Raw genomic sequence first — 21,494 nt, forward strand, 5'->3', positions numbered from 1 at the left:
CTTAAGGATTTTATCTCTCATATGTTTTCAGTAAGATTCTGGCTCATATCTCATTTGTTGTCCCCAGACTTCCACTTCAAAAGCCCCACAATATGAGCCTGAAATCTGTGCTGTTTGCTCAGCATCACACAAGCCACTGCTTAAAGTCTAACGTATAATAGAGTTGTCATAAGTGACAGCTGATACCGGGCTCATGCAAATAAATCACTGTCAGATGACTGCTGTCATAACCAAACTCTTGAGAGGAAACTTCTTTGGACCATAGTGATGAAATACATAACACTTTTATCAAAACTGCGGAAGCAAAGACAATGGGAGCCGTTTTTTTTTTTTTTTTAGATAAAAGAAAACGAGGCGAGTGTTGAAATTAACTCGGCTTACTTCAGATTCACATCATCTTTAAAGCACAAGTGTTGATCTGCATTCAAAAGGAAAGCGAGATGAGCAGGAGACAGTTACAAATCGAGTAGGAGAGGAGAAGAAATGGAGCGCTCAGGGGTGTAGTGCATGTGAAAAGCAGCTGGAGAGGAGAGGAGGTTTACGTGGCAAGTGGAAACCATTTCAGAGTTGCGCATGGACTGAGGGAGTGTGTTTATGTGTGCAGACTTGCTGTCTTTATTTGAGCTGCGGGTCTCCGGGGGCCTTCAGGGTGTGCATGTGTGCACGAGGCGGTGTCTGCGTGGGTGTTTACACGCCGTGCGTTGGCGTGCATGTGCGTGCGCGCGCTTGTTGGGAGGAAAAGGGGGTTAATCTGCAGATCCGAGCTCGATGGTGGGCGGGTCAAGAGATCTGTGTGTTTGTTTGTGTTTGCAGTTGGATAAGATTTTAAACTGGCATAGGAAATCATTAAGGCCAACGAGCACTTCCAAATCCCCTTTAACAATCGTGCACTGTTTCAGCAGCTTCTTTCTCAATGGACAGCCGATCCTCCCTCCTAGACTAATGCACAATGAGTCTCACAGTAGCAGAAAGATTAATTTTGTGGTTTAAGCAGGTTTAACTCGGCGTTTTACTCGGTTTTTCCGCTAGATGTCGTTAAAAGCGGTAGACACGGCTGTTGAACTGAATTCATGCATTCAGCTTTTACATCGGCGGAGAGATGTTTGTTTGTTTTCGGCCCGAGTTACCACTTAACTCTGGCACAGTCGAAGCTCCACCTCCTCCAGCGTGGAGCAGATCCAATACAGGCCTCTCTGTTTCTGATAAGTGACCATTTGTCACAGTGGGCTCCCACCCTGGAGGAAGCACTTAGGCTTTTTTGTTCAAAAACACCGTGTTCAAGCCAGAAAATGTCCTGTAACGAGTTAGATCAGAAACGTATTAGTTATTTGGGGTTTTAAGTTACAGTGTGGTGTTCTGTGATGCTTTTCCTTTGCTTACAAGTACAGTAGTCAAGTGTTAAAGGCGTCAGAGTTTCTGCTGGAAAACCTGATGAAGTGGAGGTTTGAAGTCCCACTTACTTAATTAGCAGCTTGCCTCTGATCCCAGACTCTTTGGAAACCCTCTGCAGTGATGCTGCGGCTGGACTGAAGTTTGAGGTGGAGTTTCTTACCTCCAGTAGGACGATGGAGTGATGTTTCCCAGTGATGTGACTGATGCGATGTGGGTAGTGGTGACCTTTTTAGTGATGTTGCATAGCGCCAACAAAGACAACGGAGAAGAAACATGGTTGTAAAAAACAGCCGTATTTGTATCTCATTATAAGAGGTTCAAGAAATTCTTCCTCAAATTCGCAGGAAAGGTTTTTACGCCTGCTTGAGTGGTTTTTGCCTTTTTTGGAAAAGAGTTAATGCGCTTAACAGGAAATGTAAATACCTCTTCTGAATAACTTTTCATGTACAAACATTTAACTCACATGACTAATCGGTTGTTGAACCATTTGCCTTCTTAAGAAGAAGATAAGATTCCCGTTCCCAGACATAATAATAGACAAAGTAACTGGTTACTGGACCACTCCTGCACACTCGTGGACCCACAATTTGTCAAGTCCACACAGGCCCTCAAGCAGAAAGTCCCTCAAAGTCCACTTGGGGTGCCGACTTCACTGGACTGCACTAATTTAATTACCCACACTACGTCATGATACAGAAACAAGCAGAAGTAAAGGCTTTAGAGGTAATCAACATGCATTTTAGTATTGTAGCCTTTAACCCGTCTGTCAGCACCTTAGCCTTGCAGCCTTTTCGCCCTCACAGACTTGACGTGATGACATTGGAAATGCCATTATGCGTATGACTCAGTCCAGGGGGTGGACATTTGGACTCAGCCTTTATTTCCTCTTCTTTGAGGTTTTGCCTCCAGTTGGTGACCTCTACTTCTTCTAGGCCTCATCAACCAGTTGATGGAAATACAACCAATTCAACACAGCTAATGTAGTTTTCAAATTCCTCCAAACCTCGGCTATATTTGGAAATGTTCTGCTTATCCATCTGGTACTTTTTCTTCTCACGTCCATGACTATACTAACACGATAAGAGAAACAGCTGATCGAGTGAAGATAGCGGAGATATTCGACAGCTCTTAACAGCCTTGCGAAGGCTCTCTTACTGTAAGATGATTTTCGGGAGAGTTTCTGTATTATTTGTTTGTGGTCTGCCCCTTCTCCCCCAGGGCCACATACTGATTCAATGACATGAGTACATCTGTACTACATTGAACAGCAGTCCTGTGTCCTTTTCTAATCCAACTGCACATCTGCTGCTGATGAGCCAAACAAAGGCGTCGCACTTAGCCAAATTTTACTCCTCTCAACCCAGATCTGCTCTCGTAAAGTTCCCCCAGGGGTCCGTAATATGGCACTGAGATATAAAGGCCGGTGCCAACTATGCTATCAAGCAAAATGCTTCATCCTGAGAAATCTCTGACAGAGAAAAAATTCCTGGGTTTGAAATGGGTAGGCTTGACTCCCTGGTTTCCTCCTCGTGGTGATGAATTATTGCGAGGTTCCCAACTGTCATCATCGTTGGACGGAGCTGATGATGGGTGAGTGGGGGTGGAGGTGAGGGTTGGATGTAGTTGAGACGTCTGGGAGTGCAAGGGTGGGAGCAGGAAGCACATGTATAAATCTGAGTGAGGAGAGATATAAACACACAGAGCGGCTGATAGGGCTTTCTGAAGCAAGCCAAGAAGAAAATACTTCTCAAAACTCAGAAATACATTAGGTATACACTGTGCATACACATGCTGTATAATACACATGCAAGCTCACAGTTGACATTTTAACCTTTTATCCATTAGGCTAGTTTTGGCTTACAGTTTTAACCATTTATCAATTACTTTATGCTAACTACCTTCACCATTTATCCAATAGCTACCTTACGCTAACCACTCCATCTATTTATCCTTTAACTTTAGCTAACAGTTTAACCATTTATCAATTACTTTAAGCTATTTCAATCATTTATCCATTAGCTACTTTATGCTAACTACTACAACCATTTATCCATTACTTTTAGCTAGCTATTTAAAAAAATGTGTTCATTACTTTATGCTATTTCAAGCAGTTTTTACCATTTATTACTTTATGCTAACTATCTTAACCATTTATGTATTATGTTTAGCAAACTATTTCTACCAGCTATCCGTTACTTTAAGCTAACAAATTCAACCATTTATCCAGAAGCTACTTTACGCTAATTACTCCATCCATTTATCCTTCAGCTTTAGCTAACAGTTTTAACCATTTGATTACTTTATGCTATTTCAAACCATTTATCTATTAGCCTACTTAAAGCTTCAAAAAATATTACCATATGGGCTATCCATAACTTTTAGCTAACTCTTTCAACCATTAATCCGTTGCCTTTTAGCTGTTTCATGTCTTTGTCTGTTATTTTTGTCAAGCGATTTCAACCGTTTGTCCAGTGCTTCTGACAATATATTTTTTAAACCCTTTAGGAATTACTTTATGCTAACTATGTTTAGCATTTATCTATAACATTTAGCTTGGTCAATCATGTATCCATAACTTTTAGATAACAATTTAAACTTCTGTGATAGTTTTCATGCACTTCTTTTCATTGAGTCTCACAGTTACATGTAGGCTTGACTCTAAATGATCTAAATAATCACTGTGCCATATCACTTGCATACCAAGAAAAATCAGGTTGTGACTGATAGAAGATCCGTTAGCCTCGCTGGGCTGATGCATTTGAATGAAACCTTCATTCGTACACAGTTATTTATAAAGCTCATTTTATGCTCAGCTCCCTTTACACATAGCTCATTTGAAATTAAACCCATCCTGTCCAAGGCTGTTTCACCCCATTTCTCTCACACATGTTCTCCTTGTTTCTGGCTCTGTCTTCCTGCTGTTGCAAAACATTTCATTTCCTGAATGGGACTGAAATATTAGCTTTTGTTTTTCAGGACTATTGACTTTGCTGACAAAGCCTTTACTCACTCACCTCTGGTCTCAGATTTACTGTTCACTCACAGCAGTCGTTAATTGTGTGCTTTTAGAAACCCCATTTTACATCAGTTGACATGTACTATGGTTTTATGGGATCACACGTTTTATTTCCATCTGTCTTGAAATTATATTGTTGACAAGCGTGTGTTTATTAACGTCCGGGATAACATATTTATATGAAATTAGGTTCCCGACAGGCCGTTATTTTATTTCAAATGCCAGTTTCAGTATTAAATAAGCAAAGGCACAGAATAAATCTACAGGTTTGTTGTTTGTTGTAGCTTGAGTAACACGTCTGAGTCTGTCTTCTCGTGTCCCTGTTGATCCTACATGTGAAGGGATCAGTGTTAATTGATCTGCGAGTTAAAACAAACCACTCAACCGCACATTTCCAGACTAGTGTCCAAGAAATATCACTCCTTGCTGTAACTAAAGTAATTGCTGTCATATTTTACTTTGACGAACACGAGGGCAATACCCAGAATTTAAATAATGTGTTCTTTCCAGTGTGTCTGCACCCAACTCTGCGGTTTGACAAAACATCTTGCGCAAATAACGTGAAGCTTCATAAACCACAGCCCCGACCACAGTAATCCAGCGTCAGACTCTTTGGCAGATTTAGCATTTGCGATGCTAATGGAGCTGAGTTCATCTTTTTAAGTTATGAGGTCTTTGACATTTTGAATTTAGTTCCTGAATTGAATGCAAAATATCATCCAAATAGAGAAATGTTAATCTTTAGTCTGGAGGATTGTCGCCAGGTCAGCTCTTTCTGAGAAATGGTGACTTCATCCAAGTTGTCTTAATCTTATCTAAGCCCCAAATCTTCTACCAGTTGGACTGAAATGTTCTTTTTTTCCATCCTCGGGATAAAACAGACGTCCTTTTTCCAGAAAATGTGTTCACCACATTTTGATAAAAAAAGGAAAAATGCTTTTCTCTTCTTCTTTTGCTTTATGTTCCATGAAATTAGGAGGCGAACAGTTAATTATGCAGCATCCAGTTTTATAAAAAGATTAAAAGTGCAATATGTAAGAACCGGTCAGCTGTCAAATTGCTCAAAAGCGCTAGCTGCTGCTAACTGTAGTTGGCCTCAGCTAGTTAGCTCAGTTAGCCGTGCAGCTAGGGGTTCTGACTGGGAGCTTTGGTACCAGGGGAGTGCTAGTGTTTACGTTGCTAGCACAGGAGCTTTGGACCCGGACAGGCCCGGGCTAGCTGGTTAGCATGCTAACTAAAGTAGATATCCCTGCAACTTAACTCCTCATAATGTCACAAACTGCTATTTCTTCACATTCTGTTGATTATGTTAGTTAATTTATTTAATATTTTCAACTGAAATTCTTACATATTGCCCCTTTAAACCTGTGACAAAACATTAAAATGAAGGTGTGTAACCCTGAAGAGATGCTATAGCCTTCAAATCTTGTTCTCCAGATGCAAGAAAACATTTTTTGTTTGATAAAAACTCCATAAAATGTCACATTACCGTGATTTTAATATTTTTTTTATGGCAATATGTTTTTTTTAACCATGTCATGCAACCCTACTTGAAATAGTTGTTAATTATATGAGTCAAAAGCCCTTTTTCGAGACTGAGTTTGTAGATCTTTTACACCATAAGAAGCAGTGTAATTAGAGTAAACAGATATAATCTTTGGTGTGCAGACAGTAGCTTCCTCCTGTTCAGGGCTTTGAACTCAGTGGTCAGCAGAAGCTCTTGTTAATGTGTGAACTGAACGTCAGCTGGGGTTGTGTCTGGATTCCAGCTGACGCTCGTTAGACGTGCTTTAGCTCCTTGAGCTATGCTTGCTTTAAGGATTTATCATGATTAAGGTTTCAGCTGGGCTCAGTTTAACTAAAGCTTTACTCGTGTGAGGGGGGAAAAACCTGGTGGATATCAGTCAATAAATGCTCTTTCTATATGTTTACGAATGAAATCACACGTCTCTGTCTCGAAAAGGCATGCCTAGTTGGAGTGAATCGAACTCTGGTTAAGAAGTGGATGTGGCCAAGAAGGCACAAACTAAGTCACTGCTGGTGTTTATATGGTTAACTTCAGCGAAGTACAGAAAGGAAGGTTTCCATTGGCTGGGCTGCACGCTGCAGTCAGAGCTCTAGTGTTTCATGGAGACAGAGGGCCATCCCTCCGAGCACAGCTCCAGCCCCTTCATCTGGTTCTATTTAAGGCCTCCAGTGCCGACTCGTATGATTGGCGTACACAACCCCCTACTCTTCCTCCAGCTCCAGCCCCATCTGAGGAGAAGGAGGCTTTTTAGCAGATGGTTTATTTTCCAAGGGAAACCATTTCTTTCTCCCACTCTACTGTCCTGTCCTCAGCTGGCTTTAGCTCACTTTTCTATCACCGCTACGGCTCCTTCTGCTCTCTCGTTGCTGCTCCTCTTTCCTCTGTGTTAATGTGTCTATCTACGTCTGCTGACCCGGGCCCAGCTTTGTTGGACAATCAGGATGAGGCTCCTTCAGTAACACAGAATGGATTTTCTGCATTTGACTGTTTGATCCTTCACTCTTTGGAGGGAGATACTTTTTCTAGACTTCCAGCATCTCCGTTGCCCTCGTTGTTGGGCTGGAGGGGGATGCAGCTCTATGGCTAGACTCTCAGGAAGATGCACTGAGCCCTGTGAATATTGTGATTGGCTGAGCTCTACAGACAAAGTGGCCTATGGCACAACGAGTGCCCAGCAGTCGTTCTCGTGGACCTATGGCTGGCAGCTGGCTGACAGCATGTTTTTTCCCATCAACTCCAGGTCTGGACGCCTCGGATCCCATGCTCCTGGAACAGTATGTGGTGGTGGCCAATTACGAGAAGCAGGAGCCTGCAGAGATCGGCCTTCAAGCGGGCGAGGTGGTCGACGTCATTGAAAAGAGCGAGAGCGGTGAGTAAATGCACAGCAGAGAAATGCATGCGTGCATGTCAGACACAAAACAGACTCTCTCATGACACAGCCCATAGCTCCTCAAGCATGCAGCCCTTTTCCCCGACTCAACCCTCTCACCTCCTCCTTTGTCCACAGCTTGCTAGCTGTGACTTAGCCCCATCTGGAGGCTCACTTTGGCCTGCAGTCAGCCCTGTTTTTTCCCACTGTTGGTTTAGGCTGGGGGCCAGAATGTTGCCTCTAGCAAGAGGAATGTCTTCCAGACTCGTATTAATTATTCCACCTCACTTTAATGGAAAGCCAGCAAGACATGCCGGATTTACAAATGCCAGCTGCAGAGAACCCTTAGTCAGCTGTTTAACCTCTGGAAAGAGCTAGCAGACAAGGCCAAGAGCATGTTTTAGGCTGTGTGTGATTCACTTGGACAACATTTAACGGTTAATGAGTCAGTAAAACTTCATGATCTTTAAGCAACATGCTGTAATGCTTCCAGGAACTTGAATCTATTGTGGGTGGAAGAAGATACATGAAACAAATGACTTCGTTTGAGACGCAGTAAATGAACACTGGTTGGATAGTTTTTTAGATTTTATGACACGAGACACTAGAACAGCTACTTAAACTGCAGTTGCATGTTACCCGCTATAAACATCATGAGTATCTTGGGTAAATACACTAAAACTGTCTAATCACCTGCAAGAATCACGTTTATTTTGAAAGGAATTCGCCATATGAAGCGCAACAGTGACCGGAGATGTATAGGGCCCAGTAACAGGGTCTGACGTTCAGCTTTAATGGTGTGCTGAGACAGTAAAACAGTAATGGGACTCATGTGTTCGGTCGGGGGGGGAGACGGAGGAGGAAGCAGCAACGAGAGAGGCAGTGGGACTTGGGTTTCATGATGGGTGTGAGTGAAAACGCCATGCCGCACCGGCCCTCGAGGAAGAGGGTCCGTGGAGCGGGAGCGCTTTGAAGTGTCACGTGTCCTGCCTTCGGGGTTCGTGTATTTGTTTTCACTCCCTGCTCCAGTAGGATTTTGACTCGATGGGGAGCCGCTGTGAGGCGGATACTCCAACACCTTGAAGTCCTTTTATCGGGGGGCCTTATACGAGAGCTTTTCCTCCATGAACTTGAGCTGCTGCAGTCCTGAGGGCCCCTTCTTTGCTATTTGTATTTCAGCTGACCACCGTGCAAAGATCTGCGTGTTGATGCTTCGTGCAGGATGTGAAACTCCTGCGCTTCGATCATCTCGCTGCAGATTTACGATTTCCAGGCTACTTTTGTGATTGTTGCAGCTTAGTTTCCATATTATCCTTGCTTTGTTTCAACCCCCTATGCAGGCTACGTTTTGTTGCCGCTCTTCATTCATTCATCTCTCATTCGGTCGGATTCGTCACGAGTTTCTAGGAAGCACAACAGTAGACTCCAGGCTTCTTAAAACACATCCTATTTGACAGTTTTATTACACACTGACGGACACTTTCACAGAGATCCGTAGTAAATACAACCCCCCCACACTCCTTTACATCTTGCTGTGGAGACCGTTTCCAGCGGCACAGCTAGCATTTAACTGAAAACTCAACACCTCCTGCAATGGAAGTCGTCTAAATCTGCTCCATTTGGCTGGCTGACATCACTCCTCATCCCTCTGCCAATACTAACAAGACCAGGTGTGTGCTAAGAAGATTTCAGAGCTCATTTGATTTAGCATCCATTCCCTCGCAGGATAAGTACAAACCCTTTAATGGTCTCTGACAGATTGATCTGGGTATTACAGAGCTGAGTATGCTGAGTTAGAGGCACTAAAAGGTGTCTGTTACATTTGTAATGATAAAAGGGTTTTTTATTGAGCTTCCAGTCACATATTTTCCTTCAAAGCCAACGCCGATTCAAACCGACGCGGGCTCCCCCGCTGCTTCTTTGGATGCACTCGGTGGAAAATGTCAGTATGTTGTCACCCTGCCATCTAATTTTGTATCAGCATTGTGTCTCTGACTGCTTTTATATGAGATATTTTTTACACAAAGGTGTGAGAGTGCAACAGCGACAGATCTAGAAGTGGAAAACTACAGCTCTGTATTATTTTTGCCACTCACTCTGGTCCTCCAACAGAAGTCCTGCTGTTAAAGCTACTGTAGCATAGACTGTGGCTGTGACTGCTGCCCAGTGCAGTTATCGACTTTTCCTTACCTTGGATTAGATAATATATGCCTTTGACGGGGCTACTAAATCTAGGTCAGACCTATAAGCGAGCTCAGCTTTCTCCACTTTTCCAGCCGGCTGCCCCGAGCCAAGGCAGTATTTTCCATCGCAGTGGCTCGACGATACAGTTTGTGTCGTGGCCTTTGTTTCAGCTAGTACAGTAGTTTATATTGATTTCTGGTTTGTTGGGCAAGAAATAAGTAGAGTGTGTGGCAAATCAACCAAGACTGCTTGATGTTTTTTCTGGAATATTACTTAAAAACACAGGAGTCACTGTTTGCTAACACCCATGGAATTAAATGCCAGGCTTAATCTAAGGCAGCAGTGTGAAAATATGCAAACAAAAACGCACACTCTTATGTCAAAAATAACTGCGCCGTAATTAAAATTTGTTTCCTCATTATTAATTCTGTCCTCGCTCCCTCTGCAGCTATTTTATTTGTCTGTTTTATGAGAGTTTGCCAGGGGGAGATGCTGGCTCGGGAGGAGAGAGTAGTGCAGGCAGAAACTCGGGGAGAAAATGGAAAAAGACATTTCCTGCCAAAGTTAGTGGTTCAGAGAGGTTGGTTCATTATAATGGCTTAATGGATCCTCCAGGATGCCTCCTCAGTTTACACTCTACTGGAGGGATGTTAACCAAAGCTAAGCTAGCAGCCGTGTTGGTCAGTTCAAATGCTCCGCACTCGGCGGTTTAAACTCTGCCCTTTAATGGGGTAGTGTGTCGGAAGGGAAAAAATAATTTGCAGCCACTTCTGGAAATATTGTACTTATTGCAGATGCTTTGCCTACACCTCAAGGGCAGCGTTCGGCGTGTTGTGCCCAGTCCTGAGTAGAAAATCTCTCTCTGTGGACCAGTCAGGGTTTAACTTGTCTCCGTTCCAAGTCCAGATCAGCCTCTGTGATTTACAGTTTGCCAAAATGAACTCCAGGAATGCCTGTCTGTCTGTCTCGGAGAGGCCGGCTCTCATCCATCAAGTCCCTCCGGCTTCCTCGAGACCCCCTGGCACCACCCTTGTACAGTATCCACCCAGCTTACTTATGCAGGGTGGAGTGAGGGAAACTTCAGGAAGTGCCTCGAGGGTCACTCACTGAGACAGTAATCTTAGCCGTTTAAATTTGCCCTTTTTGTCCTCGCGTGCGCATTTTAAGTTCGACAAATCTTGGCCTCAGAGAAGCTGGGAGGTAACGGAGGTATCCTGCAGGTGATGTTCAAATCCTGGCAGGTTAAGCTGTTCTGGCCCCTCAGCATGGCACGGTGGATGTGCTCGATGTCTTCCTTACCTTCATGTGGAAAAAATGTAGCGGTGCAACAATGTCTTCAGGCTGGAAGCGAGATTATCTCAGCACAGCAGGAGCTCGGCGTTCAGAGAGGCTGATTCTTTACTCCAACAGTACAGACTTGCTGGTACTGGAGGTTTTAAAGTTGGCTATAACATTTTACTAGGCGGTATTTGTATAACGGCAAAAAAAAAATCCAGATCCAGATAATTACTCGTGTTTAGTCAATTTATTCTTCTGTGTAACAAGGTTATCTGTTGTTATTTTAAGGGCTTTTAGCAATGCTAGGGGCACGGTAGGAACACAACCCTGCATCACACATGAGCTTACATACAACTGCCTTTTGTGACAACTTTATTCCAAAGTGTACCCATCTTATTAATCTAAAGTGCATGCTTGATGCTGTCGTATCTAATATAATAACAACACTTTTGCCGACAATAGATGGAGGCCTTATTTACCTGTTGGGCCACAGACACAAAGGAAAATGACGGCTTGAGTCAAAACTATCAGTTAGTCTGAGAAGTTGCTGTTGTGTAGATATCAGAGACAGCCTCACAGGAGGGCTAGCATGAGTGAAGATGTTTTTTTGTTTCTTGCACAGACAACAAACATACAGTTTGACCTGCGTATCTTCTTGAAGTCTTAAGACTACAGTAGTTGTTGTTTCACCTGGGATAAGCTCCCTAGGTGGTCATGATCATCCTGCACAGCCAACAGGTTATTGTAATGACGGTTGACTTACTTACACTGATTACACAACGTCTCAGCTATAGAACAATGAAACCATCTGCCTTTAGACTTTAGACATTTTTTCCTCCACTGGGCCCGAAACCTCCAGAGAAAATGAAGACAGACTGGCGATCCAATTAGGCTTCCATTATAGATTTTTTTCTTGCAGTGTTGGTAGTTGCTACTTTGAGGAAAACAGAAAGCGATGCGGTTGTCTTTACGACAGCAGTGCCAGCAAAAACACCACTTTTTCTGCCGTGGTTATTTAAAGCAACACCTACGGCAGCCACACAGATCGCTCCGTGTTGTTTTTAATGCAATTGTTAATATTGGAGTACTGATTTTTTTTCGTCCACTGTGGTGCACCCAGGAGAGAAGCACCGCTGTGCACAGGCTGTCTTTCATTTTTCTGTGACAAGCTCTGTTTCCACTTTAATGAGAGAACTGCAATCCATTTGCAGATTTTAGCTTCAGTGTGACAGCATCACGAATACTGGCCGTGCCGAATTTTTCTGTCTCTGATATGCAGCGGGATTAAAGACAAGGTCAGCGTTAAGCTTCCAGTGCTGTTTGTGCTCAAACTTCCAGTTTCCCAATTTGGTATGTGCAGCTTCAGCAAGAACATGTTTCCTTGTATAAAAGAGGAAAAACCCTATAATTCTTGTCAAAGAAAAACCGAAGACATGATGCAGAAAACTTGCCAAGTGTTAAATGTCTTTTTTTAAGCTGAAGTTGCAGCGGCAGATGGAAGACACATTATCCACTCATAGTAATCCTCGTCCTCCACATTCTTTCAGCTCACCAGAGGAAGTACTAATGACAAGAAATTAACCTTATCCTGTATTTCTTGATATGGAAACTCAGACGGGAGGTTTGTCAATGCGTTTCAGCAGAGTCTGCTACTGCTGTGTTTAATGCATCTTGTTACAGACAGATACGGGCTGCAGCAGGAGCAATAACAGTATTTAATAGTAGTAATAGTGGAGCCAAAAAGGTGCCGCTCTGTCTCGCAGAAGAATTGACCATTGAGTAAAACTAAAGGTGGGCTTTCAGACACTCAAGGACCGCTGTGTCTCCGAATCAGCAGAGAGCACTCAGGCTGTGGGCTACAGCTCGGTTCAGACCATGAGGGGATCCATTCAGAGGCTGGGAGGGAGAGAAGGTTATTCCTTAGGTCAACATCGACTCTTGAAGGCTGTGTTGTGCCGTTTCTCGCCCACCCCCTCTCGTACCGGAGCCACCCAAGTAATCGAAACCCAGTGTTTTCTGAAAACCCGAAGTGTGTGTGTTGGACTGGATACCTTCCCCCTTGTGCTTTGATACTGGATCCACTGTTAATGAATACAGAAGCTGGAAATGAATGGGGTTTTTCTCCTGCTCTACTCAACAGTGGTGTCAGATATCTGCAGGACTGCTGAGCCACTGCATTCCTCATCATCTCAGGTCGTGAAGAAAAAAAAAAAGACTCCCTTGTGCTGCTGAATCTGTGGTTCTCATATTCGTGCGTAGAAAGCAGAAAACATTGTTGATTTCAAATTTGAGTACAGTTTAAGGTGTCTTGATGATAGATTTGTAGGGATGAGGAGGGCATGAGGGAGCACGGCTAAGTCACGCTGTGTTATGTAAGCCATTGCTCAGGTATCAGACTTGATTGATTGTATACCTAGATTGCGGTTTAATGGGTCATCCAGTCACCTCAGGAAAAAAAAACCCCAAATTGCATAAATCTAGTTTCTTGTTGCAGCTGAGAGTCTGTTGTTGATTACAGTAAAAAAAAAATTAAGCCGATGTCTTAAAGCTGATAGAGTTTCCAGATGGCAGAGACGGAGACAGACAGAGCTGCTCGGTCTCATCATGTCTGTATCGTCTGCAGGTTAAGTGAGACTACGAGGACGACTCTGGCTGACAGGGGGAGAGCACGAGTTCACACGTCTGTCTTTCTCCTCGAGGAAATATCCCTGAGTAGAATATTTAATCAGGCATCGTTGAATTTATGCAACAGACGCTGATTTTTCTTCATCATGCAGTCGATTGTTTTTTTTAAATGAGTTGCTGATATAGTGACATTTTTGAAAATACGTCGACCGGCTCTCTGGAGAGTTAGACCAGAAGGTTAATACCACTCACATGTTTGTCAGTTTTTTGTATGAAGCTTCAACCAGCAGCCAGTTAGCTTAGCTTAGCATAAAGACTGGAAACAGGGGGAAACAGCTAGCCTGGCTCTGTCCAACGGAAACAATATACTAAGTTAAGCTACCTGGCTGCTGGCTGTAGCTTCATATTGAGCGGACGGATACGAGATCGGTATCGAACCTCTCGATAACTTTCTGCTAGAAAGCAAATAAAGTGTATTTACAAAAATGTCAGATGGACAGAATTATCCTGACTCATCATCTCACCGTCCCCTGTGTGCTTCATGTCAATTGAATTACGCTGACATCGTAATGTTTATTTTTGTTACAGTCAGCATTGTGATCAAGCAGTTTTGAGTTTTTTGCACCTCACAGCAGGAATAAATAAGTAAGTATAAACTTACAAGTCGCCCTCAGCTCTGCTTCAAACAGCCAGTATTTCACGATGGTCCTCGTAGTGCAATACAACCGTGCTGTCAAGACAAACTGTTTGGTTTCTTGCTTTCCGAGGCTGTGACATTTGAGGTCGACGTCTGTGGTCATGATCCTCTGGTGTGATGATGTTATATGAGATCTCCACCAGAGCGTTGTGGGTTGAGCTATTGTCTTATGTAACCACTGACCCTCAAACGTTTAAGGTTGCAAAACTAAACTCTGCTCAAACGTTTTAAAAGCCTTTTGATTTGCTCAGGATGTTGTCTAAGTGGCTATAATCGTAACACTGAATAATGTTTTGCAAAGTGTATTGCCAGTCAGCATTTGGCTGTGTTGTTTTTTTCCCCCGTTGTGGTTGAAACTCTGCAGCAGCTCTCCAAGATTTTTCACTTTTCCTTACGTGGAAGGCAGCGAGACATGGAGCAAAGCAAACCCCAAGACAGTTGGTGGATCTGAAAGCAGACAAGCACACAGATACATGTGCACTCGTAGAAACACACACACACATATTTCCAGACACAAGGTATACCTCCTTCACCTTTGTCCCCACATCTGCACAGATAATCTTATTTCAACGATCTGCCATTTTGCAGATCCACAGCTTCATCCACTCTTCTCTTACGACACCGTCCTCTCAGCTTTACAGTACTTCCATCTTTTTCACTTTCAGCAAAAGTGCTGTCTTGGCAGCAGGAGACCAACAAAACAGCTGTTTCTTTTACAGTGACCTCATTTTAAGGTTCATCGTGAAGAATGTACAAATGATAAGACGCTCCAATACGAAGGAATGACTTTCCCTCCCAGCCCTGATGGAGAAATATTCAAGAATAATTATCACAACAAAAGATCATATGTGACACTGAAGCCCTAAACTACAACCTATCGACTGAACAAGCTAATGTTCATGGTTTCTCAAAGTTTAGTTGAAGTTTAAGATAAGATGATATTGATCTCCCAGAGGGGAAATTTAGGTGTTACAGCAGCATTTTCAAAAGTTCATAACATGTAGTTTATGCACACCTGAGGGCGAAGATGTAGTGAGCAAAGATGGCTGATTGAATACTCCACAGCTCTGTTAAGATGTGTGTTAAGACTTTCAGCCTTTGCAGAACATGTATTGCAAATAACTTTTGTATTATCCTTCTATAAAACTGTAACAAAACTGTAACAATGATATAGTTGGCAGTTGGACATCATGATCATGACAACAGCATGCACTTCTTCTTCTTCTTCTTCTTCTTGCTCCTCTTGTTCTTCGTCTGCCATCTACTGGATCGAAGTGTGGAGATGCCGCACTTGTAATGTCAATTAAAGTAATTTTGCTTCATATTATCGGCTCTATTATTTGGCTATATATTTTATTTATTTAATATAAATTTGCCATTATGCATATATACATACTTTAGTCAGTAGCAGTACACATACAGTACCCACAACTGCCTCAGGCAAAGTGATACTGGCAGCTTTACCAGTCTACATCAGAATATTATCAAATATAATTATAGATGGATGAAGTACGAAGCAAAAAACTTCACAACAACATCAACTACACCTTAACAAAAGCTCAGAACGAGCAGGACAGTGTTTACTGTTCATGTAGAAATGTGCAGCACATTGACTGTGGAGCTGGTTATGTTCAACACTGACCTGCAGTCACTCTGTGAATGAGCACACGTGATGAAAGACATGAAGCAGGTTTCTCGTTGTTTTTTTTCTCTACATTTCACATATTGCAACCTGTCTGATATAAACTTGCAACAGCCGTGAAATCAGCACTTGCGTAATGTGCGCGTGTGCTTTTAAAAAAAGTACTTTTATTGCTTCTTCTGAGGTTCAGTGAACTTAGTCTAAGCACCTGCCATATGGGAGGATGGTTGAAAAATACAGACAAGGCCGCCCGGGCCATCAATAACAGCCTATATTTACTCAGGCCTCTCAGAGTGACTGTGTGTATGTTCACACTCTCTTCTACCTCTCAATTAAGGTACATTATGACAATTTATGCTTACATGTCTATAAGTGTTGCTTTGCTCAAGGTGCCATGTTAGTGTGAAACTTCTTTGAGGCGTTGCGGGTCTTTTTACTCCCGCCGAGCTGACCTCTCTTTATAACGGTCAATTTAATTTAATGTACCATTATTGTAGTTGACGTTGCCCTTTGCTGGTCATTAAACAGGACACATCAGATTTATTTAAACGCTGTCAGTGACTTAATGAAGTGTTGAAAAATGTTGGTATAATGAGCTCATTTTAAATTAGGATGTCCGTGTAATAAATGTTTAACAATCCGTGACTCTCCTCTGCGTTGTCGTGTTTTGCGTCCTTTGTTTCTGGATATTGTAGACACTGTTTTTTAATAGTTTGCTGCTCTATCTGATTTATTGGCATGAGGTTTTGTTTAAGCCACAGCTTTGGTGCAATGACTGAGCGCATTACATGGCTTGTTACGTACCTGAGCCCGAGCCAGCATGTTGCTCGGAGCCAAATAATAACGGGATCCTCCTATCTGGACCCACCCTGACTCTCCAAACTGTTCAGCTGACGATGTTTCTGTTGTGTAGCTTTGCAAGTCAATCGATTGAAATAAATCATCAAGTTATAAAAGGCCTGGAAATACTTTCTTTGTTATGAAAGTCATGCAGTTGTGTCTGTCAGCAGGATATCTCCGAGCACTCCAGTAAAAAATGTGGAGGCTGAATAGATTTACAAGCCAGGGAACATTTTGATTCAGTTGTGTTAGTCATCAAAATTAACTGCAGTAATAAACCGCCTGAGAAAAGTACCTGCGAGCATCCCTGCAGAAATCAATAATTTGTAGCGAAAGCCGTGATGTCTTTGAATGCAACAGCGGGTCGAGGAAATAATCAATGCTGGCAGAGGTTTGTATCTCTACTCTGAGAGCTAAGGTGCCATTATCATCCAGCAGCTGTGAAATTGTTCGCAGTGTCATTTTCTCAAATTCTCTCTGACTTTACAAAATCATTTCTCTGCATGAAGCAGAACCAACACGCAGTGAAAAAGCCTTCGACACCGACCCGGACTTTCCTTTTCTACATTAAATAGCAGCAACAACCTCTTCTAATCTATAGCAACCTTTAATTACCGTTCGTCTAATTGTAGTCTGCAAAATAAAGGTCAAAGTTAAGGTTACTTCATTGTCCTCCGCGGGAGAAACTCAAGGGAACCGTGCATCGGATCACGAATGCCTAACACAGGGATTCACAGCAGTCTGTTCTGAAAAATGCTTTAAATCGTACCTGTCTGGATGCATGCTGGGTCTTATGTTTGACAAAGGACGAGCCACTTGCTCTCTGCTGCCTGTTGGGTGGTGGTGTGTAACTGAGCTAAATGCTGTTCCAGTAAGGAAGAGTCGCGAACTATGCATGCACAACTTCTAGCAAGAGTCTATGGGGAACGATTTTTGCAGCTCTGGCCGGAAAAACGTCAGATATTACTAACTCTAGACGACGTAGAACATCTTTATTCTACATTTTTATTGCATATTATACATTTTACTCGCCTCATCCTTTTACCATATATTAAAATAAAAGTAATCTTTGTGTTCCTATGGCAGCGATTATTCAATTAATCAGTCAGTCAATCAAAAGAAAATACATTTCTTTGTAATTAATGACAGTAAATGAAGTGTCTTTTGGTTTTGGACTGTTGGTTGGAGAAAATAAGCTATTTGATGACCAGAATGAAAATAATGGTTAGTTGCAGCCCTAATTGTGTACAGCTACCCCCCCGACACACCACGCCTGTAGGAAAATGTACGCTGGACGTTCGGACCAGCTGTGGAAGTGTGCTGGAACAATCCTCGCCTCTTTACGGGTCGTCCAGACAGCTGTCGGCCATATTGCATTCCCGTCACCACAACAAACAGTGTGCGTGTGGCGGACCACATATAGAGCAGTCCGTGTGCCAACTTTGTCACTTCGGGCCGACACGGCCTCACAAATGTGGACTGAAGTTCAAATGTTCTGATAAGTTTACATCAGCGATCCTTATCTAACACAATGGATCTGCTCTCTTTGTTGGGATCAGGTTTTTGAAAGTGAGCTGAGGTGTTTGTCATGAAGCAGTTGTCATAGCAACTGAATCAAATCAGCTGCAACGGTACAAATGGATATGCTGGCTTGTAACAGCAATCAAGCAGTGTAATCGCAACTGAAAATCACAGCTGATCTTGTGAAATTCAAGTTGAACACGACCTCGGCTCTCCCTCTGATGTTCTTGGCCCTGCGCTTTGTTATAGACTGTTGGCAACACATTAAGTTCCTCGTGTCCATGTTCATTTGTAGCTCATCTCTTTGATTTGCCTAAAACAAAGATTAAAAGATCTGATGGAGGATACTAGCCACACTGGAATATCTGTGGACACATCAGCAGATGGTAATTGTTTTCACTCTCATCTTTGTAGTGATTTATTATGTCAACCTTTTTGGGCGGGAGTCTTGTCTCAGGCTCATTCCTCTGCAGGATTTCAGCTAATCTTCCAGATCTGTTCAGTTCAGAATAAACCTAATGTATCTTTCTGTGCATTAAACATGGCGACTGTGTGTTTCCACAGGTTGGTGGTTTGTCAGCACCGCGGAGGAGCAGGGTTGGGTCCCTGCTACCTATCTCAACTCCCACAGCGGCACGCGGGATGACTTGGAGCTGGGCGCCTCCAAAGCCGGAGAAGGTAAGTCTCCTCCTGCCTCTGCCCACACACACACACCTTCAAAGACAACCTCACACACTCTGTAATACACCCACACACACTTACCGACCATGCCCCAAAATCCTCAGTCTTTGATCTGCGACAAACGGAGCAAACTCGCCCCGACGCTAGCGGCTGGCGCCGGGCTGGTGTGAGCACCTCTGCCATTATAAGCACGCCTGAACAGAGTGTAGATTCAGGCCTGGGTAAACAGCGAGGAGGAGCGCCAGGAGAGAGCAGACCACAGCCGCTGAAGTGATGCTCTGTACGGCGCAATATTACGTGATATGAGCTCATGAAAGAGGCATATGTCTCCATCAGCGGTGAGGAATAAAACGCGGGGATTTGCGCTCTTTAACTCACATTTATCGTTAATTGCAACAAGCTCTCGCATGGATTATGCTTTTTCGTGCGATGTCTGCTCATCATCGAGGATTCCTGATAAGTTTCAATGATGAGCAGACAAGTGCTGTTGTTAAATTTTGTGAGCGTACTGACAGAGGGATCCAAAACCCTGATAAGAAACACACCTATGTAGAGTTCGGTTTGCCAGAATATGACGCAGACACACACGCAGTCATGCAATCATCTCGATAGCCCTGTCGGACTCAGTTATCGAACCATGTGAGAGCAGCTCATGTTGTCCGATTCTTCAAGCATTTTTAAATATAATAGGGCTCAATTACTGTCCTATACACAGACTTTAGTAGTTCTGACACACACTGCAACAACTGCAGCCTATTTGTTAAGATTTATGCAGTATTGTGTTAAAGAAAACCCAACAAACTCGAGGCACGGAAATAATTAAGTTGCATGTTACACTCCCAAACAAACATCCAGATTTTCCAGCGCTACGGCCAAAGCATCTTTTGTGCTGTACAGTTGTTGTACTCGGTAACAATGGGACCACGGCTCCCCTCGGTGTTGTATATCTTATGACTCAAGGATGGAGAGAGAGGGAGGGAATGAATGCATGCAAACTGCGTTACTGTTTCACAATACGTTAAAATGCCCTCGCAGCATACACATTAATCAACGGAGGAGTTCAACGTGTGTGCATACCGCACACACGCTAATCTAAATGCAAACATGTCCACCTAACTCTCCTACAGTATATACTCTGCCACAGATAGCTGCAGTCTGCTGCCAGGGGGGGTTTCACGAAGAACAATCTGTCAGTGTAATTAGTGTTTATGTGTCTCAGTCAGTCATGGGAAAGGCATGAAACTCATAAAGGATCTCTTTGTCAGTCCCGGGGTCTTCAGCAGTCTGTGGCACCACATTGTCACGGAGAAAGAAAACACTTTTTTTTTTTTTTGGAAAACTGGATTTGGAATTTTCTAAAAAGCCAAAAAAAGACACATGCTGAAAGTTCAGACAGCTTCGGATGAGACTTTACCCGCTGATCAAAGAGGAAACACGTCCCGATGTTTCTTGTTTTGGTCACATTTTATGCAAAATAAGCTTATTGCTAAAAGGATGTGGGAAACGCTCGCTTGCTAGCAGAGAGTTAGATGAGGGAGGTTATCAACGCTCTAATGTCTGTATGGTAAATATGAAACGATGCAAGCAGCCAGTTAGCTTAGTTTAGCATAAAGAGCTGGGAAAAGGGAGGAACCAACCAGCCTGGCTCTGCCACTGGTTACAAAGTCTGCACACCAGCTCCTCTAAAGCTCACACATTAAAACATTATGTCTAAATAGTTTGGCTGGGACTTAGTAAAGTGCTCAGAGGCAAGCACTGGTCTCATAACTAACATGCATAAGATGGTGAATCAGTGACTTTGCAAACTCTCAGCCATCTCTCGATCTTTAGTGGCCTTTTGATCGAGCCGGGCTAGCTGTTTCCCCCTGCTTCCAGTCTTTGTGCTAAGCTAAGCTAACCGATGGGTCGCTGTGGCGTCACATTTACAGACATTCTCTGCCAGAGAGTGATTAAGCATATTTACCCAAATGCCCAACTTTAAATTTCTTTATTGTTTTTTCTTAGCTTCATCACATCAACAACATCTACAATTATTCATTTTAAACTGTGTGTCAGAGTATTTAGCAGAGCTGCAGCGATTAATGGATTGATAGATTCACTGATTAAAGGATAAATTCACCCCGCACACGGATGGAAAGTCGGGGGAGTTGTCGTCCACAAATCATTTCTGTGTTGCAGCGTTCTCTTAAAGATCTGAAGTAGCTGGAGACTCGTTATAAAACAAAAAACAACAACTGAAACAACATAAAGCAGCTTGATGGGAGTAATCCAAATCTCCGGAAGCCCCGAGATCCCAAATTGATTTGAGACTTGAAACTTCACCGGACTTTCCATTGACACGGGGGTTAGAAAATAATGACTCACTTGTATTTTTGGGGGAATTTATCCATTAAACTCCAACTTTTTTGATAAAAGATTAATCTGTTTGAGTCAAAATAAATGTCTCCCGGTTGTGGACAAAACAAGACATTTAAGGACGTCATCTCGGGCTTTTAGAAAACGTGCTATCGTCGATATTATCCACCATCGAGAAAACGAGCGACAGACTAACCTACAGTGAAAACAGTCATTAGTTGCAGCCACAGCTGGCAGGAATCCTTTCCATCTCTGCTGTTTTACCAACAAAAGTCGGAGGGAAATAAAGACTCTGACAAATCCAACCAGCGGCACCGTCAGCTGCTCTATTAATTGGCATTCCTGCAGCACCAATGTGTGTCCCAG

General features: G+C 43.0%; 1 protein-coding gene across 5 annotated transcripts in view; it reads left to right on the plus strand.

Annotated features, from left to right (window-relative positions):
- Positions 1-21,494, plus strand: part of LOC311271083 (SH3 and PX domain-containing protein 2A-like) — a gene marked incomplete at its 5' end in the record, with an annotated part of 59,032 nt that overhangs the window by 28,563 nt on the left and 8,975 nt on the right. For all 5 annotated transcript variants that reach the window (XM_084376490.1, XM_084376491.1, XM_084376487.1 and 2 more), the window contains 2 exons: positions 7,177-7,305; positions 18,657-18,770. In XM_084376490.1, coding sequence (XP_084232616.1) covers positions 7,177-7,305; positions 18,657-18,770 — 243 coding nt within the window. The remainder of the gene's footprint in view (positions 1-7,176; positions 7,306-18,656; positions 18,771-21,494) is intronic.

The sequence above is a fragment of the Pagrus pagrus genome (assembly GCF_965226575.1).
Source record: "Pagrus pagrus genome assembly, chromosome: 15".
In the NCBI taxonomy this organism is placed as follows: Eukaryota; Metazoa; Chordata; class Actinopteri; order Spariformes; family Sparidae; genus Pagrus; species Pagrus pagrus.